Here is a 26,790-nt window from a genome sequence, read left to right as displayed (position 1 = left end):
AAATAATTTCAATATAGTATCAATCAGCTTGATGCCATATTCGAGGGTGAATCGGTGGAGATACACGGAATTTTTGGCTCAGGCCGTAGAATGCTGCTCTTGCCCAGGAATAGAGGCCTTGGACAAGCCAAACTCTGTACACACTTTACGCAATTGGGTTCCTGGCGGCTTGGAGCTCTTGCTCGCTAGAGTCCACGGACTACACTGGTGAAGAAGCTGGCTCTTGCTTCTCCGACATGGTTCTAGAAACCAAAAGATGCAGCAACATCAAAACGTCCAACCTGTTTGAAGAGTGTGAAGGCGGCATACTGGACCTAGCCGTAGGAAGCATAATTGAGAAGCAGTGCTTTTGGATATACGCGATCAATCGCCTGAGTAGTATCCCTCAAATGACGTTGGTCCAGGCCACTTGGAGCCGGGGTCGATTCTTGGGGAAATCATATACTCCGTACTCCGTACATAATGACGATTCAGCCGCTAGCTTAGCCCTACATTATATGGATTGACTCTGCCTATCATAAGTGACCATTGGAGGATGTCACTCTCGTTCGGTCTGTTTCCACTTTGCTATTGATCCGCATTCAGAATGTGTTTAGACTCCTATAAATCAAACGTTCTCTATTCTTCCTGTTCCAAACTCTCTATGCGGTCCCCCAACTCAATGTCTAATTCCTGCTTCCAATTTATTATATTTCCAGAACACAGCAATAAAGATCAGTGTTGTGAGCAGCATGACTCCTGCTAAGCTAGCGTACATTGCAAGAAGATACGGGTCGTGATAGGTTGGACTCAAGGCAAGTCCTATAATCGCTGCGGCAGCAAAAGAGAGCGAAAGGACTGACTGCAGAACTGATTTCATGCTTTTCGGAGCCTTGGTATACGCATACTCGTAGCTAGCTGGAAACGCGAAGGATTCGCTTAGCCCTTCAAGAACGTAGACAGGAATCTGCGTTGCGATGTGGACGTTGTTCGCTATCGTTCCGTTCTTCGATGCGGGACAGGCTAGGGGGTGTGTGTAACATGGCCCAGAACTGTATATCCAGCCTTGGATGCCTGCAGCGTATCCCATACCTAGAGACTCGAATGCAAAGCCTACTGCGATACGCGTGATCGGAGGGAAAGCGATGTTCCACCGGCGGAGCAGCGGATATAAGACATGGGTTATGATCGGCATCAAGATGATAACAGTGATGGAGTTGACATTCGGCAACAGGTCGTTAGGCACACCATGTGTTCTCATCTCTCCTGCCTGAGAGACTGTATTTGTTGACATCTGATTCTGGCATAGAATGAAAATCGAGAAGGGAATGCTAAAGAAGAGTTAGTAGATACAAAATGCTATGTCTAGTATTGGATCGTACAAAGCACGGCATGCAACTAGGCCAATCTTCAACTCCTCAATAAAGCCATTATTCCAAGGTACCGTTTTATGATCACGCTCGAGCGTGTTTGCAGGTATGGCTGCATCCATCTTGAAGCCGTGCCTCGCGGCAATAGTGAACGCCTGACGTGCCTTTGGCAACATGCTTGGCTGCCGTTCCTCTTTCACTGATCGAAATTACTATGCTGAGAAGAGTTTTATGAACGTAGTGAACTTACAGTACATACTTTTCCCGCCTACGAACACCAACAAGGACAGGACTAAGGATACCGCAGACATGAGAAATGTCAACCAAAATCCGACACTCTTCTCAATGAAAGTTGCTGGGATTCGCGATTGGGCTCCAATATTAACACACCTGTGTTACATGTTCAGTTCAAAGATTCCCGACTGTCATATGGGGCTCGCTGTACCAATAGTATATGTTGAATGCGTATTCCCGAGTTGCGTCAGAGTCAACAACATAGCGTTCTCCTTTCTTTGTAGTCTTGATTTCGTTCTTGCCAGCTCCACACTGCTCAGCTGGGAATAGAGTTGAGTATTTATTTTAGCCTGCGAATGGAGGTACTTACCGAGAAATGGTGGTAAGGCTGCTTTTACCCCAGATGTACCCATGCTAACAATCAATATTGATATCACAAATCCAGGTATGCCAGAGCCACGTGCAAGTAGACTCGGAATAGACGTTATAAGAAGAACCACAATCCCCACGATGTACAGCCTATGTTGAAGTCAGTCCAACGTTGACAATTGTAATGATGGAGCCATGTCTATCAAGAGAATTGCTTACACCAGTGAGATTGATATGGTACGGAATTTACCCAGGTAGTTATCGGAGACCACGGCTGCTAAGGTAGGCGTCACATAGCTGATAAGCAGGAATATTGTAACAAGCATTGATGCTTTAGATTCTCCCAACCCGAGCGCTCCAGGTCTAACGGGATCCCCGCGGCGGTTCTGCACGTAGTTTTCTTCAGACCGTCAGCTTTAGGTAATGTTGAGAAGTTCGACAAATGACGACTTCTTACGTAAAGGTCCAAGAAATGCATAGTATGCGAATCGCTCACACATTGATGCAAGGGAAACCAGCCACACAGCAGCTGGTATCCTGCCTGGGACTCGGCGAAGTCCAGACTCATCTTGGTCATCACAGTCTTTGTGATACTCATGTTCTCGTTTTGGGCTGACTTTCGTCTGCTTCTCAATTTTACTTTCTTGAAGATTCTCAGCTTCCTCCTCAATCGTAGAATCGTCACGATTTTCCGCAATGACTCTGTAAACAAGTTCAGGTCTTGCTTCTGGCTTCATGTAGTGTCAGTACGTACACTGTTTTCATCTTATTCGTGAGACAAAAATGTCAAGTTTCAACAAGCAAATCGAATTTTGCTGTCTGTGTCGGCTGCGCGGGTATCAGATGAAGTTCCTTTTCGGACATAGATATCATATGGGCCAGATACTTATATCTGGACGTATGCAGTCAAAGCCGAGCATGTATCAAAAGCCCGAAGATGTCCGATCTAATCAGCTCTCATCTCCGAACATACATCCAATCGGAGACGCCTAACATTGGAATCACGCGAAAATCGAAGATTAGATAAGATAAGGTTGATGACTTACTACAACATCAACCTACGTCAGTCGGACTTCTCAGCCTAAACGTACGAAACTTGATAAGCATCAATGCCGACACCACAGTTCATGATATTCATCATGAAGTACCGTTCTCAGGTCCAAATTGTGATCAGCTCTAAGCCACCCAAGTGACTACACACGCTGTAGCTTGACCTCTTTTTGCTCCCAGTCAGGGTTAATTTCATACGCTTGGAGTAGATAAAGTTGCTTGTCCCGTCGCAAAGGAGCAATGCAGTCGAGAGATATTGTCAGACCACATGGAGATCTACGAGATAAAAGTCGAAATGGCAGCCATCCCAGTGACTAAAAGATAGTCGACACGACTCTCTACAACGGCGGCTTCTTGTCAAACACATTCTGCGGAAGGGAATTCGAGCAGAAGCTGGTACAAGCTCTCGATGGCTTTGGAGTGGACTATGTAAGTACCCACCGACCTATACAATCACTTACTTGGAATCTTCTCATACCCATTGTGAGTCTACAGATTCTACTCTAAAGCCCCGCGATCTCTGAGGATATGAAGAATCAGTGTGCCGAGATATGTCAGATGCGTCTCAAGAAGTCGAAGGTGGTCGCTGAAAAGTCAAACCAAATGTTGTCACTTACTCACATGACGTAACAAGGTCACCGCAGAGGTCGAATGTGATCTTGACGAGGCACGACTAGCTGTACAGTTAGGCGTGCAAGGACTGTAAGTGAACCAACGGAGCTGCTGTCATGGTCACCAATTTCATGAATTCCAGGCAAATAAGAATACCAGACCAAGTATGGGCGCCTTGTTCCGGATTGTGGAAAGATACATATATCGGAATTCTGAACTTTGCCAGGTTTATGGCGGTTGAAGTCTGTGTCAATCCAGGATGCCTTCCAAATGAAACCGGCCAACTTCTTAACATTGTGCAACGATCTCCACTTGGAGGACGTGCATAGAGTTGTCATCGGCGATCCGACAGGAGATGCTCATCCATGACAGGTTTTTGATCTAGTCAGGACGATGAATAGGGTCGTCGGATGTGAGTTCTAAGCTGGCTTCCAGAATGATACAGGTTGCTCTATTGCGAACGCCTTCTGCGCAGTCGAAGCAGGTGTCATGCATATCGAGACATCCGTCCTTGGTCTTGGTCAACGCAATGGTGTCGTCCCGCTGGGTGGTTTCCTTGCACGCATGATTGTCACAGATCGTCAATACGTCCTCTCGAGATACGAAGCAAAAGGGCTCCTGGACTTGGAATTAATGGTAACGGAGGCTTTCGGGCTGAATCTACCATTCAACAACTACATCACCGGTTTCTGCGCATTCAATCATAAGGCCGGTATTCACGCAAAGGCTGTTTTGAACAACCCTTAAACTTACGAATCGATCAATCCTGCCGACTTTGGTATCTCCAGAAATGTCCAATTTGCTTCACGGCTAACAGGATGGAATGCAATAAAGAACCGCGCGATCCAATTGAACATCATCATGGCAGATGAACAGTATAAAATATGCACCGAGAGAGTGAAACTCTTAGCTGATAAGCAGTCGATTACAAGTCACGACGTGGACCTTACCCTCAACGAATACTCCCAGCATATCGGGCGTGCAGAAGCTCCCGTGGAGAACAATGCGCACAGTATGGTCGACTAAATATTCTCAAATGTCCATGCTACAGGATCGCCAAAGAAAAACTCATCGACCTGTGGGTCTAATGGCTGAAGTTCGAAGGAGACCTATAGATGGAATGACTTCAACAAATGACTGATGCGGCGGAAGATCTCGATGCTTACCTGTGCTCCTTGTGGTTCTGCTGATGCAACGTTGGTATCGTAGACCATTGTGTTTAAGGTCTCTCTGTTTAACTGCGTCGTGGTTAGCATTAGAATTGGCCAAAGGGCATGCATCACAAACCCCGTATGTCTGCCGGTATTTGGTTAGTGCGCTTGTAGTGGACACATCTTCTTGTGAAGCTAGCACTTTATAATATTGCTTTATGACCTGATCAACAGCAACTTTGTGCTCGACTTGAACATCTGCTAACGATAGTCTTGACTTAAGCAACCTGTTCGCGGCTGATATATACCAATAGTGAGTGAAGCCTGTACCCAGCTGCGTTATATTATCCCCCAGTCTTGCCAGTACCATATCCAGATATCCGTGCAAACTGTTGCCCAGTCGCTGTAGCAATTTTTCGTCTGATACGTGTTAGCATGTACAGCGACAGCAGCAGTGATATCGATGCACATCTACTTACGTTGGAGACCCCTCATTGCCTCGATGACTTGACAAGTAACGAAAGCGGACCGGAACACTTCGGTGCGTGAGAGGGAGATGACATTATAGTCAATCACAGAGAGCTTGGAGCATTTCTCCATAATCGCGCTCGCTGCATCCAGACACGCCAGCCTGGAAGCTGAATGCCGGGCACTCGAATCTAATTTTATGGCAAAAGGGGTGTGCAACAGCAGTAAATATTGTTGAAGTTGAATTACCAGAAGAGCTTCGGACAGACTGGGGACGGCGTCCACCAACCCTTCCACTTCAAAGCTTGGGTAGTAAGTGCCAATTTCCTGCAAATGGTGTTTCAACTGTTCGTCGTAATCAAAAGCACTATCATGCGTGATCTGCTCGCTTGAGTTGTTGAGAAATGTATTCAGTGACAGCCGAAGCGGGAGACTTTTTCTGCCAATGTGTAGGAAAGATGCGGAGGTGGGTGAGTTCCAGGTGTGCAGTCTCAGCGATGCATCATCACCTTCACCAAGCTCTTCATCCTCCACATTTAGTACATTCGTGGCACTCCATGATATGTTTACCGCTGCGGAGGGCATCCCTCTATCTACGGATACCTGAAGTTCAAGTTCGACCATTGTCGCCCATAAACGTCGTCTCATTTCTTGATTGAAAAGATTCATCGGTGTACCCAGTAGGCTGGGGTCCTTGTGGAATCCAGCTGACATCGCTTGCCGTATAAGGGTTCCTGCGACATTCCATGTCTGTTTTTTCTTGATGGTATTGGAGATCTTCGCAAGTAGCAGCAAGCATCGACCCTGCCAGTGCGATAGAGAGATATTCTTCTGACTTTGTCGATCAAGCCAATGTTCGCAAATTTCGACCCAGGCTATGGCCCGCTCCCGAGGAGAAGAACTGTCGCCCTTATACGACATTCGTTCCTGTGGGATTATACAGCTTACAGATGCCATTGCAAGCAGGACTATGACAACAAACTCAGCCGAAGCCGTCATAGGATTCGACCATAAAATGTGGTAGTCGATCCAGAATTTGGGCCTGTATAATATGCGATGCGTAGTCTCGAAGGTGCTCCAATAGACGTTGATCAATCGTTCTGCCGTGGGCTGATCAGGAAGAAGATTAAGCAGATGCTGAGAATCGATATTTCCCAGTTCGGCTACAGTTGGCTTGACTTTCTTCCATTGCAACTGTAACGTCTTGAGAGATCGCTGCACCTGTGCAAGGGTGCTATCCCGACTGATTGACTCAACCATAAAGTTTTGTAACTCGGAAAACTGATGCAATCAATCTCTAGCCAATTCAATGCTGATGGAAGAAGACACACCTGAGCACCCCAACTGATGGGATTGGTAGCACCGAAATATTGTGTCTGAAAGAGCTTCCCTCTGAAGGTCATTTGCTCCGTTTCCCGTGCGCGCTTTACGGTCGTGCTTTGCTCTACAGTTGCTGTCCCACTACTTGTCTGACCATGACCACGCCACATAATGGATGGTTGTCTATTCTGCAGAGTCTCTGGACTGCTTCTTCGAGATCGAACATGTTGTGAGTCCTCCTCCGTACCTTCTACGTCGAGCGGCAGGAAAGCAAAAGGATCTGTGGAAGAAGGATGGTTGGAGGTGGTATAAGCCACTGCGCCAGCTGATTGGAGCGTTGTGTAAGAACCAGCGCTCCTTTGAAAATGCTCATTTGTCTCATGATTTGCCAATTCTTGATTCTCGTTGATGGGATGTTGCTTGGGATCCGACTCGAGGCGACCATACATACAGAAGTCGGCATAGCCCGTAGTGTAGCATCGACCACACACAGGATTCGCACGGTCGCATCTAAGCTTTTGGCGACGACAATTATTGCACGCTAAGGTTTTACGCTTCTTTCTCGGCACGGTCGAGTCACGATGAAGCTGTGGTCCTTCGGAGGACAGAGGATATGTGCTTGTCATTCTCGAGCAAGAGGTGTACTCAAGTCATGTACAGAGCATGTTGTTGATGTACGAGCGTATGCAGGTATGAACAGTAGAGAGCGATACACATGTGTTGCATCACGAGAGCCTTATTAAGGGGAGGATGTGCAGAATAAGAGTACAGTGGCATGCCAGTACACCCGCCCGTGCAGTAAAAGGTGGTCGGTATCGCGCCAAGCTCGCTTGACCGGGAGTTAATTTGATCTTGCCTAGCGTCTCCACTTGTAGAGGATCGTAGGCTGTACTTGTACAGTACAGTACAGTACCTTGATTTACTGTAAGTAAGATAATTACGAAGGAGTTCGTTCTTGCTGAGTTGAGGTCCCTGCGGCATATTGACAGACTAGAAACGAACTCCTTCGTGCAGTACTACTGTACCTTGATAAAGTTGTCCTCCTACCTTATCTTATCTTGGACCAAGCTTCCAGGTGGTGACATTGGATTATACAGTACTGTACTGTATATAGTACCGACTCACTGTACAGTAAGGTGCTTACCTTACCTACAGTAACCTGGAGCGCTACTTAAGCTCGTTCACTGTGCCACCTTATCGAGTCAGGGACGGACTACGTATGCATTCACAGGATGGGTAGCGAGATGTCGATTGTACACGGCCGCAACACAATGAGTTCTGTTACTCCGTTCTCAATCTGTGGATCAGCACTATCAGTCGCATCCATCTATTTGACCCGCAGTCTGCATGATGATATCCTAGGAAAGCGTCGTATTGAAAGGATTTGAATCAAAATGGCGCTAATGTACCTTACTGTAGCTTTAATATTCTGTCATCCACAAAGTAGTGGACCCATCAATTTCGGAATTCGAGCCTTCCTTTACCTACAGTATTAGACAAAAAAAGCATGTGAATCACCGCGCGACGAAAATGGTCTAATCGTAAGGTACGGTACCCCGAGGAAAGAACCAGAGGCCTTGAAGATATCTCTTGACTGCGCGACCCACCAAATTCAAATCTCTGGATCTGGTTCATGTCGCGCGTTATGCAGCGAAACCAGCGCAGTGCATGGCTTACGAGGCAACGATGCCTACTGTGGATCAGGTCAATGCGTCTTGATTATCCACAAGCGGGAATTGCTAGTAGCTGTACTGTAATCTAGCACACGCCTTCCTTTTCAGGAAGCATTTCAGTATGATCCGTTCCTGATGTGGATCAGTCTAGGGTAAATAGGAAGGTGTGACGACTACCTGACATGAGGATCATCTCTAAGGCGTACTGCAGATATCGTAACTACATACACTTAGTTGTAGTCTAGAGAGACCAGTAATGCACGAGACCTGCAAGTTACATATTGTACTATAAACTATACAACGGACATCTAGGTGCAGCGTAAGCGTATTTGCAGGCTTCGAAATGACCAAGTGTTACCTTAAGAGTCACGTTTTCTCGCCGCGAATCCATTGCGTAGCTCGAGGGTTGTCACAGAGGTTGCGAAGCTGGTCCCACCTCTGGTTTCGGCTCCAACTCCGACTATGATCACGTGATTAGTGTAAAATACTCTTCGAACATGATTGTACGAGATATCTACAGTAGCTAGTCGTTTGTCAATGGCCAAAGATTAGAAAGCTCTACGACATGGAGCTTGGCGGTATATAGCTTCTACTGGACCTAGTTTTGGAAGATATAAGCTGCAGTCAGAATTGAAACCAGAAAGCAGAGATACAGCCAGGTTCGCAACCTCCCATATAGAAACAAACATTTTGCTTCTTTCCTATACCTTGAAAGAGCAGCAACTGCGTCGAAAGGTTTCTTACATAGAGAGCCACAACTTGCGAAGGTACTCATACAGTTCTCGAAATGCAAATGCAGAATCTCCGAGCAGCCTGCAACACATCGAGCTCGGATATTTTTGTCATCGGAGATCGGACTTAGAGCCTAGATGACAGTATCTGATCTCCGAAACTAGTCAAAGAATGGGATGCAAGACGTACGACGAGAAGCATTTCATGGTCTGATACTCCGTGGTCACCGCAGAGCATTGAATGCACTATATAATCATCATGATGCCTCTGAAAAAGTCCGACATTTGCTTGTGATACAGCCGGTCAGCATATTTCTTGAATAGCTACACGTTACGGACCACAGCTTCCTAGTCACTTGCCACGTACTTCCGACAGTCGTAAGATTGAACTGCTTAAACACCGCAGTAATGTTCAACGATAAAGGTTCACACGTCTCGTCTTGACAGAGCGCAGATATAATCTAACAAACTTACAGGACATTTCCCCTACTCGTGGCGCCTCAGAGATGCTAAGATAGCTGCATCAGCTAGCAAGACGTATTTGACGATTGATGTGGTCTTTCATCATGATCAGCAGTCGAAGTATTGGCAGAGTCAAGACTACTTGCCTGGAGACATTGGCCTGTCTCAAACGCCAAGACAAGATGGAACAAGATCAAGTAAACAGTCTGCAAGAGCAACAGAGTTCCTTTTGTCAATGGCACGAAAGACTCAAGAGCAGCCATCTGAGAAAGAGAGCGGTGTCAAACTGCTTCTCTCTCTACAATCGGGATATGTAGTACGGTCTGATTTCTTGCTGCAAAGGTTGACGTTTTGCAAGTCTGTCGACTTTGTGGTGTCCTTTCTTGAACCCACAGATCACGTCCATGCTTATCTCCCGGGTTTGAGTCAACATGTTCATCTTCACGAGATTCTTGAGTTTGTTGTGGGTGCCGTCGTCGTCCAACAAGATCAATCGGGGTCCATGGGAGATAAGATGGAAGCAATGGACAGAATGCTGTCTGATCGACTTTCGTGTACCTGGATTGTGCCAAGTCCTTTGCGTCACCCTCGACTTATTCTGGTGGGATGTCGCCCTCCAATAGTGATGGAGAGATGGCTAGCCTCAGCTTTTCACATGGGGCTTCGTCTCACAGTTGTTGGTGCGCAAGGTCAATGGTTGCAGCAAGCTGACGCACCTGATGTCATAGAGCAATACATTCCCATTGACATGTCCCCAGATTTCGGGCTCTCTAATCGCGTTGTGCAGGCTTTATCTGGAGATAAGCAGGGGTTTGATGGGATCTGTACCTTCACGGATGCATGTTTCATCGCCACGGCTGAGGCAGCGAAGAGGCTTGGCCTCAGGACTGCACCTCTCGAAAGTGTCCAAACGAGCACTGATAAGCATCTCACGCAAGCCAAGAATCAAGGAAACGCGGAGGCGATACGGGTCACGGGAGTATCTGATTTGGAAACCCAACTGAGAAGCACGAAGGAGCCGCTCATTTATCCCGTTATCGCCAAGCCATGCTTTGGTTGGGGCTCTAATGGTGTCTACTTAGTGTCTGACCATGATGAGCTCACCAGTGCAGTCAGCAAATTGGCAGATGCATACAACGGCATCGACATCATGATCGAGACTTATGAGCGAGGACCGGAGATTGATGCCAACTTTGTCCTCCAGGGTGGGAAGATCCTTTTTTTCGAATTAGTGGACGGCTTCCCTTGTACTGCAGAGATAGGAAGTGGCATAGACAAATCCAAAGACTTTCTCGAGACGGACATGGTATGGCCGTCCGCTCATCCGCTCTCCGAACAAGTCATGATTCGGTCCGCATTTCATAAAACCTTACTACGCGCGGGTTTTCGTACAGGTATATACCACGTTGAAGGTCGTATAAGGAATTCTGCACTCAGCTATCTTGAGGAGGATGGCTACCTAGACATACGCCTGCACGGCCAGACAAACACAAAGGCTCCGGAAGCTTTCTTATTGGAGATAAATCAGCGACCTCCGGGATCTGGTGCCACTTGGGTTACAGCGCTCAATTTTGGTGTGGACTATACTGCTCTGCATCTTCTCGCAGCACTAGAAGAGCCGGAACGGTTCTCTGCACTCTCGGAACAATTCCTCTCCGGACCTCAACGCCACTGCGTCATGGTCTACATCAACTCGCATAAAGGAGGTGTTCTTAAGACTGGAGATGCCTTGGCAGAACTACGAGCGCTGCGACCAGCCCTTATAACCTATATCGATTATCATTGCTGGTTCTTCCCGCAAGGTTCGACGATCCCGGACAATCCAGTCAAACTTGGCATGTTTCTCATATCTTCAGATACTCGAGAGCGGGCTTTACGGTTAGCTCAGAGTCTACGTAGAGATTTCCATGCTCGTATAGAATAGAAGTGAAGAGGCTCTTTATCTAGCTTGTCATATTGTTTGGGACATGGTATACTAGTATTCGGCATAGCCGACTATTGAGGAAATCGATATCAACACTTATGTATCGGTTTTTGTTGGCTTCCAGAAGAACCTGGTGCCTGTTGCGCCCGTGGACTTGATATGGTGCTATATATAACCGGGATGCATGCAGTCAAAGCTAGAGTCTGTCCTGACAGCAAGCGTTATAATCATCAAGTCTGCTTACTGATACCTCCATCAGCCGCAGCAAGGGACCGAAGAGGTTTGAGAATCACTAAGTCGACGCACTCTCGACTTATACTGTAACGCAGCGCGTAGTCTTTGCCTTCAAGATCAAGGCACACCTTAGGGTTATTATGGTACGTCTTTCAAGATGATTCATCACAGAGATACCTCGTCCGATACACGCCTGTAACAACGGTCCCTCAGTCCATCTTTCTTGCAATTGTCCACTGCCCCAGAAGCTGAAGCCAACACAAGCGAGAAAAGCGTTACCGTCTATACTCAGCAAGACATCACAGGGGCACGAAGTGGGCCTTCACAGCTTTCCAAAGCCTATGCCACGATAACGACGAGAGATGGAAGCAGTTCTTCACACTTCACTACTATCACTTGCTATACTTGCAAGATTGCACATAGAATGTCTTGACTTGGAATTACATAGAATTGAATGATTGATCAATTTCTTAAGCTATCGCTATAACATGAAAGATGGACGTGGCGCTGTCCTACCAGATCTTGACCTACGGATCGATCTTCAGGTCCCTCATGGCGCTTAACTTGACCACAGCGTGATATGACTGCATTCACAGCAGACTGGACACTATAAACGAGTTTCTCGATAACAACACGTCGGTGGGAACGACGATAGAAAGATGCCTCGCATTAATGATAATGGTCGAGTTGACGAAAAACTGTGTACTATGAAGTCTACAGCATCGCCGAATATGCCTGGACCATGGTTTTTGGACCTAGATTTTAGCCAACGAAACAACTTTCATGGAAGTTCCGAGAGGATACTTACCATCCTGGAGTCACTGGCCCCGTGTCGTATATCTGTCGATACGAAACTGCTGGGTGAAATATATGAGTGGCGCGGGACTTGCAATGCTGCTCAAGCTCTTGTCTATCTTCAGCGGTTGACTGACCATGTTGCCGATCGATTTGCCATATTCCCAAACTTATGCAATTATCCTATCAGGCTAAACACATATAGACTCCATAGACAAGAACACAGCTTTCCAGTATGCACCAATCTTCTTGCGCTACTCGATGGCGTTTCAACCCTACGGTTCGATCCTGCATATATGTTGGATGCATAGGTTACTCGCGGGGACCGCTTGCCAATCTACCCAGTATTCTACCCAGTATTCTACCCAGTATTGATTGAGTTGAGTTGAGTTGAGTTGGTTTCATTTACCCTGACCCATCGCCCTGAGCGATATGCAGGCTACATACTGTTATAAATCTATGCTAGCTGATGATGTATAAGTTGCTTTTCCTTTTTGCGAAAGCGATAAGTTGATGTTTCAGTCTTCTGTGTTCTCCTTTCTTGTAAACCTCTGCGAGTCTTCTGCAAAGTCCAGCACTGCAGTAAGCTCCGTAGAGGTGATTTTCCAGCGTTCACTGCTATTGCCGTCTGTGCGTGTTCTGTCCTCGTCGTCTTGTGCGCCTGCTAGCGATAGCTGTCGTGGGTGCGGCTTTCCACCTAGTATTGACGAAAGCCTTTTCGACTTGTCTCTAATCTTCTCGTGTAGCTTGGCTCTTAGTTGTTGTAGTAAGGGACACTCCATTAGCACGTGTTCCACTGTTTCCGGTTCCCCACACTCGCACTTGTCATTATCTTCGTAGCCAATCTTCATGCGATAAGCTTTAAGCCAGCAGTGGCCTGTTCGTAGTTGGGCTAGTAGGTTCGCTCTGTTCCTTGGTAAATCATCGTATAGGTGTCGAACATGTGGGCCTAGTGTGGCGGCATCGACCTTGCGTGGGTGTTGCCCTTTTACTGAGGCTCTCCACTCAGTCCTCCACTGCTTGAGCGTGTCCTGCTGGATAGCTTGCCTCTGAACGGTTAGAAGACTCTTGAAATCGTGTCTCGTTAGCTGAGATGTAGCTCGCTTAGCCAGTTTGTCGGCTAGCTCGTTTCCTGAGATTTTGCTGTAGCTAGGGATCTACTGCAGCTTGAACCGGATGCCTAGACTTTCTCGATAGAACTGTGCTGTTTTATAGATTGTCCTCACTATATGTTAGCCAGAAGCACGCCTTGCTGGTTTGGAAATGGCTTGAAGTGCGGTCTTAAAGTCACAAGCAACAATGTATAAGTGCGGCTTCAGCATGTAGCTTCGCACGTGTTGGTCTGCAGCTAGGTGTATGCCAGAGTGGATAGCAATCATCTCTGCTGCGTGAACAGAGTAGTGATTACTCGACCTTACTCCAATGGCAGAGCTTGACTGTATCTGTAAGTGTTGATCTATAATAACTGCCGCTGCGCTTAAGTTCCCATTCTTGCTTGCTGCATCGGTGTAGACGACAGACTTAAGTAACTCGGAGACGGCTTGCTCTATCGCCTTAATAGCCTCTTCGCTTGTTAATTTCGATGTGATTGCTACGAATGGGGACTGCTCTTAAGGTGGAGGTGGGCAGGTGTCGATCGTTTCTGCCTCATCCGTTCGGTCTAGGTTAAGAGATTTTAACATGGAATGAAGTGGGCTTAAGAAGCTGTTCGTGTGGCTGAGGTTCCGAAGAGCTCTTTAAAGGACTTAATGCGCCGGATGTTTGTCTAGGAGCGCCTGCAGGCCTATAATGACTCTCGCTGATCTCTGCTGAAGCCTAAGCTTTGTTAGCAGCAGGAAGGTCTCTGTGTCCAGCGTTTCTGTTGCCACTGTTTTAAATGCTGAAATTGTCCTAATTATGGCTTAGCGTTGCACTCTAGACAGTACAGAAAGCCGCCATTTGCAGCTTTTAAGGGAGTGCCACACGGTGGATGCATAATCCATCTGAGGGATGACACAGGCTTAGTATAGTTACCGCATCTGTTTTGGCCGGAGGTGGTGGAGGTGGCCTATGGCTAGACAGGTTTTTGTGGCTCGGCTGAATGCTTTCTGCACGTGCGGCTTCCACCTTAACTCTTAGTCAAATATAACCCTTAGGAGCTTGCATGTCCCACTTGGCTTCACTTCGTGATTGCCCATTGTGATTGTTGTGGGCCAGTGTTGCGACTTATTTCTTAAGAAGTGAATGAGCTCCGTCTTGCTTGGTTCAAAGCATGCACCAGTCTGCCTTGCCCATTGTTTAATCCTTGGGATATCCTCTCTCTAGAGCTTGGATAGGTTGCTCTGTGCTGACGGCTTAATGCGCTAGCGAAAGTAGTCATCGATGTAGGCCGAGGCTCCTCCTATGAAATCCACCGGTTGCTTTATTAGATTAGCGTTAAAGAAGGCAAAAAGTATTGGTGACAGAGGCGATCCCTGTGGGATTCCTGGGTGTTCAAGGTATGTTTCTAGTTTAGTGTGTCCGTCTAGTATTACAGACGCTTTGCGTGCTGTCATAAAGCTTTGAATCCATGTCCTCATCTTTCCCGGGATGCGTCTTTGCTGCAGGCATTAGTCTAACACTAAGCTATTCACTCCGTTGAAGGCGCCCTTCAAGTCGAATGACATAAGGGATAGCACTTTCTGTTGCCTCCATGCCGACCAGATAGCATCCATTAGAATCAAAAGAGCTTGTTCATTGGACCTGCCCGGTCTGCCTCCAAACTGCGTGTCCGGGAGTAGGTTATGTTTCTCGGCGTAAAAGGATAGTCTTTTTGCCATGACAGCTTCTAAAACCTTCCCCAAGGTGTTGAGAAGCGAGATAGGCCTGTAGGCATTGGGGACGGTTTTGTCTGCCTTATGAGGCTTCTGTAGGACCACTATAGCGGCTGTCCTCCATGCTGTTAAATGGTGACCCAGGTCTATGCTGCCTGTAAAGATTTGGTGGACTGTGTCAGAGATGTACGGCCAGAGCTTCTGCCACACAAGCGTAGGAAGTGAGTCAGGACCCGGGGTTGATTGTCCTCTACTGGTAAGGAGGCTTTAGTGAATCTCCGCTTTGGTGAGTGGATTCCAGCTCAGTGCTACCTCTCTGGAGGGCTCCATCAAGGTGGCAGGTTGGACTGGTGTAGGGAAGAATGTCTCTAGCAGCATTTGTGCTTTGTCTTCGCTAGTGGTAGCAGTCCTCCCTTCTGATGTGAGAGGTGGTATGGGCGCGTATTGATCCTTGTGGTGGGTGTACTTTGCAGCTTTCCAGAGGTTCCCCTTTCCAGCTTGGTCCAGGAAGTCCTTCCAGTGGCTACTCTTAGCGTGCTCGACAGCCCTCGTCCACGTTTTGCGTAGCTTCTGCATCTCTTGAAATTGACTTTGTGTGAAGGGGTCATCCCGACCTCTAGCTGCACAACAGGATTGCTAGAATCTGCGTTGTTTGTTGTGTCTTGCTTAGTGTTCTTTTAGCTCCGGTGTGAACCAGCGCTTTGAGTATGGGCATGGCTTAGCTATTGGTGTGTGCTGAATGACTAGATTTGTGGTTGTGTCAACTAGGTTGGCCACCGCCTCATCTAGCTCGTCTGTGTTTGTGATTTCCTAAAGGGTTCCGAGAGTTGCCCGGAGGCTTTCTCCGACCTTCTCCTAGTCCGTACGTTCATACACTCTTCTTGCTGGCCTTTCTTCTTTGTGCTGGAGGGATATGCTCCATTCCGCAAAGATAGCACGATGGTCTGATCCGTAGTTGTTGTGATAGAGAGAGCATTTAAGGAGACGAGAGTGGATGTTACTGAGCACTAGGTCCAGAGTTGTCCTGCTCCCTGGTCTAGTTGTAGACCAGCACGTGGGAGTGCCTCTTTCCAAGTGGCTTTGGAGACCTCGGTCCTGCATAAACAGGAGGAGAGAGGCTGCATTACCAACCCGGTATGGCTGGATGTGATCGCCTCCCCATAATGGGTCTTGTCTGTTGAGGTCTCCACACATGATCATGCTATCACTTGGGTCGGTGTTATGACTAGCTTGTGTTGCCTGGATTGCATGTAGAGTGTCCAGCATCTCCTTCTCCGCTGCCTGAAATGTACCTCCAATTAGTGGAACATAGACCGAGTAGATGCTGACAGGTCCATGTGGTGTTTGAATTTGGATTGCAGTGACATCCGGGCTGTCGCATCTGATCTGTTGATATGTTGATGTAGAGATTCTCTTGTTAATGTAGAGCATAGCCCGCTTTCTCTCAGTTCCCTGGTAGGTTGGGGTGTGTGCTTGCCATTGTCGGTGTTGCACAAATGTCTTGAAGAAGGAAACCGGGGGTTCCTGGATAAGGAGGATATCTAAATCTGCTGTGGTGGTGTCGTTAATAAGTGCCTCCATGCAAGGCCTTGATTTGTATATGTTCAATTGGAGGATCTTTAGGGTGTCTCTCATTGCAGCCGGGAGGATCCCAGTGTGCTATTGCAGCTAGCAGAGTCTGTAGGATGGGACTCTCCACAGTCGGCGCATCTCAAGGTAGTGGCAGTGCAGTCACGCCTGCTATGCTCTCCGCAGCAGTTGTCGCATCTCTCCTTCTCCTTGCAGTTCCAAGCAATGTGCCCGATGCCTTGGCATCTGAAGCATCTCTTCCTTCGAGACTGGTAATGCTCGATAGTAGGGACAAACCTCTGACCAAAAACTAATCCTTGGGCGACAGCTTGCTCGGCAGCTTCCGCAGAGCTGAACCAGATTCCCAAAGAGGCTGACTGTCCGAGCGGTAAATCTTTCTTCTTTAGCCAAGCAATCTCCTCAATACAAGAACCCTTGCTAGCGAGCTCGTTCTCTCGCATGATCTTTTCTATTGATTCCTCTTTCTCGTCCATGTCAACTTCCGCTGTTGGGGTGCGGTGCGCTACCACCCCAAAGCGAGGTGTGACGACCCTTGACCTCTGTCCCAAGTCCTTAGTCCAGTCACTGTTTTTCTTAGCTAACTCCGTGGAAGTTTCGTTTCTGAACCTCAAAAGGTAACCCGTTTTGGTGCTGCCAACCCCAAGCAGCTGTGCATCTACTGTAGGGCTATACTTCTGAAGAGCTTGGGTGATCATGGTGGTAGCTTTCTCCGTTGGCATGTATCTTGTAAAGCTATCATTTACTTCCTCGGATCCGGTTGGCTCTAGAGAAGTGAAGAGGCGGAGTGTAGTAGGGTTTGGTTTTGCCTGCTTAGGGAGGTTGGGCGGTTCCAGCGTATGTCCCCTGCGTGCCACATTTGCCCAAGTCTGAGGTGGAGTTGGGTTTGCTCTTCCACCCTGCTGTATCAACTTCTCTACTTGTTCTGACAAGTTAGAGATCTGTGCCTGGAGAGCAGAGTTTTGCTAGATAAGTTCTTCCTGCTTCTGTCGTGCTTGCTCTTGTCCACTCTTGAGCAGTTCAATGCTTTGGTTTTGTCTCTGGAGTTCATCTTGCAATTTATGGACCAGATCAGGCACAGTAGACAGGGTTCGGACAGCCTCAAGGATCTTTGTGCTGTCGTTCTGCTGTGGCTCCCTTAACCTAGCTGAGGACATAGGGTGCCCCGTCCTGTGGGTCTCCTGAGATCCCACAGTTATACAGTCCTGCGGGGTTTCGTTCAGAACGCCTCGGCGGCGGGAGCGGGTAACCATCGCAAACGGCGCATCTTTGCTCGCAGCTCCGGCACTTTCTGGCGATGCTGGGTTGGAGTTGCGGCGTGGCGCCGCTGCAGGGACCATCGTGAAGCCCACTAGGGTGGAGCTTTGGCCAGGTCGCAAATTTTGAGTTCAGTCGAGTTGACGGGATATCCAACGGCTTCTCTGAGCTACAGCGCATCCGCCAGGCAGAAGCCAGTCGTGCGCGTATAGTTAACGGTTTTACTCTTGATGCGCTTTCTTTTGATGCAAAAATCAGGTATTTTGGTGACCGAAATTGATGATTGCGTCCCCCTATTGATTGATTGATTGATTGATTAGTCTATCAAGCTATTCACGGTCTTATCGTCCGTATGAGCTGTCTAATGTCGTTCCCTCGTTTTCTTATCTGTTGCTTAGCCTCACGGATAATAAAAGAAGAACCCTAACGCCCCTTGTTCCTTAATCGCCACCCTCCTGTTGCTGTGGAGGGATAGCTGCCATCCTGGTTATCTATTAAAGAAACCGGACCGTCGCTTTCACTATTTTCAAATTCGGTCTCTACTACTCGAGCGGGCTATTTACTAGCTAATCTATGTGCATTTCTCTTTTCTTACTATACCCTTTTAGTAGAAAGGACAAGTCACCTTATCTGTTTCCTGCTATCTGCTTAAGTTCTGCTTGTATGCTTATTTAGCGCTAGCATTAAAGAAGCACGTAAGCTACTGTCTCGTCTTCCTGCCTGTATTCGCATTTACTACTTTCCTCGACTCCGATCTTTACTAAATAGGATCGGAGATAAGTATGGTTCGTTCTTACTTATACGAGAATACCCGCTTGCTCGGAGTTCAGCGCTCCGTAGAGCTTAAGCGTGTGCTTGCTTAAAAGAGCTGCATCTAGCCTCCATATGTATTAACCCTATCTGTTCGTTCTTAGTGTCTAGGCTTCTAAACGCCTTTATTCTGCAAGGTCCTTAACGAGGAGTGTTTAAGCTACCTCGCTCTTCCTAATTCGGACGTTAAAGTTCTTAAATAGTTTCGTGCCTGTCTCTGTAGTAATTTAAGCAGCTGTCAGGGTTCGGAGTCAGGAATAAAGATCAGTACGTAGATATGGGTCCAAGCTATATGACGAGACGTAGACAGGGGAGGAAAGACAGTACTAGGTCGAGGACAGGGAAGTACGGCGTTGAAGCCACGAGTCAGGAGTATAGGTCACGTGACCTATACTAACTCAGGTGTCACAGTGATCAACGACCAAACCGTGACAATATATCACGAAAATACGCGAACGCGTTAACAAGCTAGGAAGCAAGCCAAAGGTCGATTAAGCAACAACGCATCAGCAAAGGATATTATATACAACGAAATCATTACCAACAGTTATAGATCGACCAGACGGGTTATTCGTTTTATTCAGTCATTTACATGAGTATCGTGTCTTTATTTGCAAGGCATGCCGTTTCGCAGTAGTACCTAGCTAGATCAAGGCCCATTTGTCGGAACATCATCCGGATATCCCACTAAATACCCGACGATCATTAGCAGATCAGGGTTGCGAATTAGGAGATTTAGCACACGTAGAAAGTGACGTTGTGTATCCAGATCCGAGATCAGCAGCCGTTGAGGGTTTACTTATTTACGACGATGGATTCGCATGTGTTGCAAGTGTCACGGTTTGGTCGTTGATCACCGTGACACCTAAGTTAGTATAGGTCACGTGACCTATACTCCTGACTCGTGGCTTCAACGCCGTACTTCCCTGTCCTCGACCTAGTACTGTCTTTCCTCCCCTGTCTACGTCTTGTCATATAGCTTGGACCCATATCTACGTACTGATCTTTATTCCTGACTCCGAACCCTGACAGTCGCTTAATCTGCTCAACTTTATAAAGCTACCTATCTACTTAATCTATATTGCTACTTCTAAAACTCTAGTTGCACGTATCGATTCAGCGGGTTTATATTACTATTGAGTTTGATAAAGATTAGCCATATACTTCTTAAACAATCTTCCGTCTATTTTCTAATGAATCTACCGTAAGCCAAGACTTAGACCCTGCCAAGCTACTACCAAAATTCAATGAATGTTCCGAACATTCATCGGGGCATTGTAGATAGGGATTTCGTCAGAAGTAAACAATGACTATGCACTCGGCAATTTCATTACCGGGAGAGTCCAGAACGTCAGTATTTCTATCGGATTCATTTGCGTGACCAACGAAGCGGAAGCCTTGATCTAGCCGAAGCTCATTTCAAGCTGGAGGATTATTACGGAGTTTCGCCGCAACAATGCTGGCAGCGTAGCTGTCAACAATCTTTCACTCCTCTTTTTCATAGTTTTTCTCGCTACTCATGGGCTCCCTGCAGAAGACTCGGCAAAGACTTTCTTGCACAGGCAGGAAAGAACTGGAAGCCACGCATCAGACTGTATACCTACGCTTGTCGTGAGAAAGGACTCGTTCATTCGCGGAGCCTTGTTGGGCAATATTTTCCCGTGAGCGCCGGGATACCGCCCATTGTTGACATGGCCGGATGGTCGACCGCTAAGGACGGCAAGAGCTCCTCATAACACGCGACAATGTACTCGGCCACCTTGCTCGCTCAAAATTTGGCCTGCATCTAATCTTACTACATGGAGATACTGAAGTTCAATCTAACGCCCAGGAGAGCATGTTAATAAAATAATCTCCAGCTTGGCTACCTTTCGCTTAACATCTCTAGTCCAAGTCTGTCTAACCCGTTGTTGGCGCAGGGGTGATGATGCAAGGCAAAGCAGGAGATTGTAGTATGATGATGGATATCTAGGAATGATGGAGGAGTGGAGAAAAGCCCCACTATATAGATGCAGGACAGTACCGGTGTTGTGCCGGTTGTCTCCCGCATCGAGGCAGGTGCTTTCCTGACACCGTTTTCTTCTCTATGTTTAGTGTTCTTTCAGGATCGGTATTCATAGATAATTTCATGTCCAATGATATTGCCTTTGGAGTGTCTTCACCTTGCTCGAGTTCATCGTTTTGGCCCTACTCCGGACCCGATTAATTTCATTAAAGTATGGCACTTTAATGTTGGGCAACTCCACAAGATGTCTGGATATAGGACTAGTTTATAAAGGGGATACGAGCTGATGCTGAATGCCCGCTGCACTGCAACACTCATCTATGTTCGGCATTTCTCAAATCCACAATTCACATCCGATTGGCAACTCCAAAAGATGTCCGGATGTAGGACTATTTTATAAAGGGGACACGAGCTGATGCTGAATGCCCGCTGCACTGCAACACTCATCTATGTCCTGCATTTCTCAAATCCACAATTCACATCCGATTCATCCGCCTTCCATGATACGACATGCAAAGACATCTTGAGGTCAAGAAGTCAGCTCACAATTGTGTCAGACTTATATAGGCCTGATGATTCCCTCAACATAACGAATCAAGCACTGCTGGTTTTTACCAAGACAATCTCAACACTGTTTTGAAGTTCACGCTCCTCTATTCATTATGACGCCTCTTCCCAATACGAAGGTCTTGATCCTGGTCGGACTGTTCCTAGCCCGGACATCCGCGTCCTATTTCGAATACCGGTTTTGTGAGTATATGTGCTTACTGTAATGCAATGACTATCTAAACACATTCCAGACAACGACCCGAATTGTAACCATGACGACGACGGATCTACAACTGACCCATCTGGTGGCGAGCCGTACGTACAATGTGGAAGGACATTTGCTTACTATCACGTGACAACTAACGAAAACTCTCTAGGTTTCAAGGCGATATAGGAACCTGCTATAGCGCTCCTACTGGGACCAACTGGCAGAGAGTGGAAACAGACAATGATTTTTCAAGTAAAATCCACGAGACCGCTATATGTGCGCTACTAATCAAATCGTGAACAGCTATCCAAGCTGGCCTTATCACATATTGCAATGTCAATTGCAAGGGTGGCTCTTCTACTTACCAGCACTCGTATTGTAGCATTCCACCAAGCGGGTACGCCTCTCTGAGCTTACACGTTACCTACTGCCGAACATATGCTAATCTGCATGTAGTTGCGCATTGGGATCATTGTATGTACCGCATGTTCCGTTGGTCGAACCAGTAATTGATAAAGATATTCTAGCAAGGTTGCCGATTATTAGCTCTCTACGAGTACAAAGACTATCACGAGGTGATATTACTATTGCATTACGGCAGAATTATGGACTATTGGGCCCTCATACTCTTAGCCTTGAACAATGTAGTTTAGTAGTGATAGGAAACACGCTTTTACATCGCGTCCTCCAGCTGCTTCTTATCGTGCAAGAACATCTGGTGATGATGCCTTCTAAGACTGAAGGCAGGAGAGGCAATGCCACTTGATCAATTGTAACGACTGTCCTGATCAACGGACCCATAGCTGAGATCAAGTACCACCTAGACTAAGTACACAATACGTCAGAGATCTTCTATCACAAACATCTTCTACATAAACAACAGCTTCTACTACTACATAAGATGTTCCCAGGATCTCATTGACAAGATGTTCAGTAAGTACTAGTCACTGCCACTTTGTACGAATATAACTCAACCATGCAGAATAAAATGCGCTCACACGACCGATATTCACGAGAACGAAGCCCGAATCTCACCACTATCAAGATCAGACTATCAATTCATAGCTTGCTTTCAACAGAATGGAGCAGCAGATAAGACAGCAGTCGCCATCAGGGACGAATCAATCTTTCATCGGGATCAGGGAATAATTCTGTTTTTGCTACCAATGTACCTGATTTTTGCTTCAAAATAAAGCGCAAGAAGAGTTGATGTGCTGTAGCTTAGGTACCTTAAAAAAGCCGTTGAGTATCGCGTCAACTCGACTGATCGACTGAACTCAAAACGTGCGACCTGGCCAGAAGCTGCACCCTAGTGGGCTTAACGATGGTCCCTGCAGCGGCGCCACCTCCCGCTGCCGAGGCGTTATTGACGAAACCCCGCAGGACAGTATACTGTAACTGTGGGATCTCACGAGACCCACAGGACTGGGCGCCCTGTGTCCACAGCAAAACGACAGCACAAAGAACCTTGAGGCTGTCGGTACCCTGTCTACTGTGCCCGATCTGGTCCATGAATTACAAGATAAACTTCAGAGGCAAAGCCATAGCATTGAACTACTTAAGAGTGGACAGGAGCAAGCAAGACAGAAGCAGGAACAACTTATCCAGCAGAACTCTGCTCTTAAGGCACAGATCTCTAACCTGTCAGAACAAGTCGAGAAGTTGATACAACAGGGTGGGAGACCAAACCCATCCCTACCTTAGACGCAGGCGAACGTCGCACGCAGGGGACATACTCTAGAACCGCCTAACGCTCCTAGGCAGGCAAGACTAACCCCTACTACACTTCGCCTCAACCAAGGCGCAAGAACTGACTTTCGAATACATAAACAAATACAAGACCAATCATACTCACTTAACTATCTCGAAAGCGGAAGCTCCAAGAGGCAGTCGGCGCTGACATTGCCACCGAAAACGCGATGTCGGGCAGACGCAAGAAGCTCGCTACGCGTCCAACGAAGGCCTCACAAGACGACACTGGATCAGATGGCGAGAAACGAAAGGAGGTTATAATACTTGACAACATGCGAGCGTCGTTGAGGGCGCGTAAGCCCTCACAGAAAGCGCGTGACAATGAGGCTGGTAGGCTAGCTGATATTGTCGACGTGCTGAATAACATGATGCAGCAGCAGATGGCCCAATTTAGAGAGGTGACTAAGCGCTCTGAAGAGGCCAACAAGCGCATCGAAGCTGAGAACAAGGAATTGACAGAGATGATGATAAGCATGAAATGGAAAGCATGAGAGTAGCTCGTTCCTTGGGAGCAGCAATCAGCGGGGTCACCATCACAGCCTTGATCCTCTAGTGTCATAACACTCAAGAGTTCATTCATTTGGCCGTCATTTGTTTTATGAGTGTGAGTAGCTTATTGTAGCTATCGAGTATAATGTCAAGCTCGATTCTCCAAATTTTCTTGACAGTAAAGGCAAATGCGGCACTTCTGGAAAAATGTTCCAGATATTCACGACAAGTTATAGCATCTATATCGTGGCTGCGCGAATGGTCCATAGCGTCTAGAGTATTCTGGCAGCTACTGTCGTCATTCGAGGAATACTGTAAACAGTATGACTGGTTTGTTCGTCTGGATCCATGAGTGATGGAATCATAATTGCATTAATCTCTGGTATAATAGCATAGTATGTGTGTTGCAAGGATGTCTAGGCAGTCGTCTGCTGTATGCTGAATATGCAACTTCGAAAGAGCCTGATATATGAACTTAGCAAGTGAAAACATATCCCGATGCGAAGCCTCCATCGTCGCGTAATCCACCAGGCAAGAGGAGACAGCGCTACAGGTCACCTTAGTCCTCGAATTTGGCGCCACGGCCGGAAGTCAGATTCCTTAGGCTTCCTCAATTCATGAGACTCGACATAGCATTATAAAGCAACTGTTTATTGTCCAACTCCAATCTACTGGTTGCGTTACACTTGCGACCATTAATCTCTGGACTAGAATAGCCTTTCCTGCTTGAACCTTCTGGTAAGAGTCGTGGAAGTAAATGGATACACACAATTTCATTAACGCCCTGTACGTTGTATTGAACACAAACCTAATCTAGTTTCAGGTAAGCCAAATCCATGATGAAAATTAACTATAGAAATGTTACATCTATGTGAATTCAAATCACTCTGCGCCGCCTAGCGGAGGTGGCACTGCGGCTCGAAGTACCACCAGCTCCACTTTGAACACTGACTCCCGTAGCAGGCTTCTTTGTACTCCTAGCACTGTAGCTGAACTTACCTCCCCCCGTGTGCGTCATCGTGAGTGCTGTGCCGCCAACAGTGTTCTGAAGATAGAGTTGCATCATTGTCATGCTGCCATCGATGATGTTAGAAGAAGCTGTGACTGATAGTGTACCTCCTTGTTGGCTAGTATAAGTGTACGAGTCGATGCTAACAACATCTTTAACGCTTGGATCGTTAATGATAGCGAAGCTGGTTGAGTTGTATGTTCCTGCAGCCTTAGAAGTGACGTTGACGAAAAAGACGCAAGTAGCTTTGGCTGCTGCTGCTGGCGCGGTGAAAGATGGCAAAACCACAGTCGTTCCAGACAGCTTGATTGCTGGTCCAGATATTTGAGTCCAATTATACAAGAGGTCTCCTTGAGGGAAGCTGTCGCTGTTGCTTACAGTGGCTTTCAGCGTTCCGAGAATTCCCGGACGGACAGTCTGGGTAGATCCAGCAGCTACCAAGAGGGTGGCCGTGACCACCGGACCGGTGGAACCAGTAGCATCGGCTGCGGAGGATGTGGCGGATGGCGTAGAAGAAGCTGGCGCACAGCTGGTAGCAGCAGGCGCGTTTGCACCTGGCCAGGGATTCAGCTGGCCCCAAAGCTGACCATCTTCGTCTCGTCCAAGTCCATGTGCGAGATAGGTGAACTGTGAGAAGTCGTTGACTGAGGGTATGATACCCGGGACGTTGGCTTCGGGGAAGATCCACTCCGTGACTGGCTGAACGTACTTCCCAGCAATAATGCCATCGGCAGTGGTCTTCTCACCCGTCGATGAGCGGATGACGTATTCGCGAGTGTACTTCGAGAAAGTTGTACTATCACTACGCCAGGTCCATTTGTTCCTAACGTCGCCCGCCTTATAGGAAGCAGCACCAACAGAACGTTCGGTCTCGGCGCCAGTGCAGGGATCAACATCAATGGCATATACCGTGATCGCTGCAGATGGATCAGAGGAATAACCGATGAACTAATAAAATGTCAGAAAAGCTCGTATGTGAATTTGGGGGTGTGACAGCTCACTCTTGTGTCAGCAAATTCCGAGGTAGCTCCGCCATCGTAGACACCAACAAGGGCATCTTCAACTCTGACATATGTAGGCGCACCACTGGTTGTAATCTGGACACTCGGTGCAACTATCTCGTAGCATACGATCTGATCGCCGACCTTGACGCCAGAATATTCGACATAGTCTCCAACCTTGAAAGGTGCCATAAAAAGGGAATCGGGGGCAGAACTAGAGGGACGGTCAGCAGGTGACAAGCTTCCTACTTTTGATTATGTTGTATACGTACAACGTGTTTTTTCCAGCGGGACGATTGCTCGATGGGCATTTCTCATCGTCAGATGACCTGGGAATACACATAGGAAATCCAGAGAAAGCAGTGACTGATGGGTTCTCGTCATCGGCAGTGTAGAACGGGTTAGTGTCGTACTTGGCTCCAAAAACACCATTGGGGTCGTCGACACGAATGGTCGACCCACCTACAATGCCAAGTGTACCATCGAAGTTCACGCTGGCCACAACTCCTGTTCCTGCTTGCAGCTGGAATTGAGCTATAGATATGAGGCCGGCAATCGCTTTACCATCAACAACATTTCCAGTCACCTATTGCCCAATATTAGATGACTATCGATGGACTGTCGGCTAGAGATAAATCAACGTAGACATACGCTGACTTCATGTCCTGTGAAACCACCGCTAGCGAATTTGATGAAAGGTACGAAAGCTGCAGGAAATTGGACTTGGAGATTCTGGGGAACTGTGATGGAATAACCATTCACAGATATAGTGCCGCCTGAGTTGTATTCAGTGCCACTAGCGGTTGCGCTGCAATGTATTAGAAGATTGTGAACCAAGTAGGATTATAGCCGGACACATACCTATCAAGTCCGCCATCTAGAACAAACGGTGTGACAACAGCTCGTACTAAGGAGCTTATACACAAGAGAAGGATATAGTATATGATCCACATTGTGAA

At 47.2% G+C, this 26,790-nt stretch overlaps 2 protein-coding genes across 2 annotated transcripts; both read right to left on the bottom strand.

The window, feature by feature from the left end:
- Window positions 1-658: 658 nt before the first annotated feature.
- AAFC00_006501 (uncharacterized protein) lies at window positions 659-2,717 on the bottom strand (the record flags this gene model as incomplete). The annotated part of the gene is made up of 8 exons (XM_069346465.1): window positions 659-1,310; window positions 1,362-1,548; window positions 1,600-1,739; window positions 1,795-1,903; window positions 1,954-2,102; window positions 2,172-2,352; window positions 2,410-2,654; window positions 2,707-2,717. 8 exons carry the CDS (start codon window positions 2,715-2,717, stop codon window positions 659-661), a joined length of 1,674 nt encoding a protein of 557 aa, XP_069197677.1.
- A 21,981-nt stretch (window positions 2,718-24,698) lies between these two features.
- AAFC00_006500 (uncharacterized protein) lies at window positions 24,699-26,784 on the bottom strand (the record flags this gene model as incomplete). The annotated part of the gene is made up of 5 exons (XM_069346464.1): window positions 24,699-25,778; window positions 25,832-26,045; window positions 26,104-26,417; window positions 26,483-26,639; window positions 26,693-26,784. The coding sequence occupies 5 exons, from the start codon at window positions 26,782-26,784 to the stop codon at window positions 24,699-24,701; spliced, it is 1,857 nt and encodes a 618-aa protein (XP_069197676.1).
- Window positions 26,785-26,790: the final 6 nt, after the last annotated feature.

The sequence above is a fragment of the Neodothiora populina genome (genome assembly GCF_041146345.1).
Source record: "Neodothiora populina strain CPC 39397 chromosome Unknown canker_contig_7, whole genome shotgun sequence".
Taxonomy (NCBI): domain Eukaryota; kingdom Fungi; phylum Ascomycota; class Dothideomycetes; order Dothideales; family Dothioraceae; genus Neodothiora; species Neodothiora populina.
This window is presented reverse-complemented; position numbering and strand designations above follow the sequence as displayed.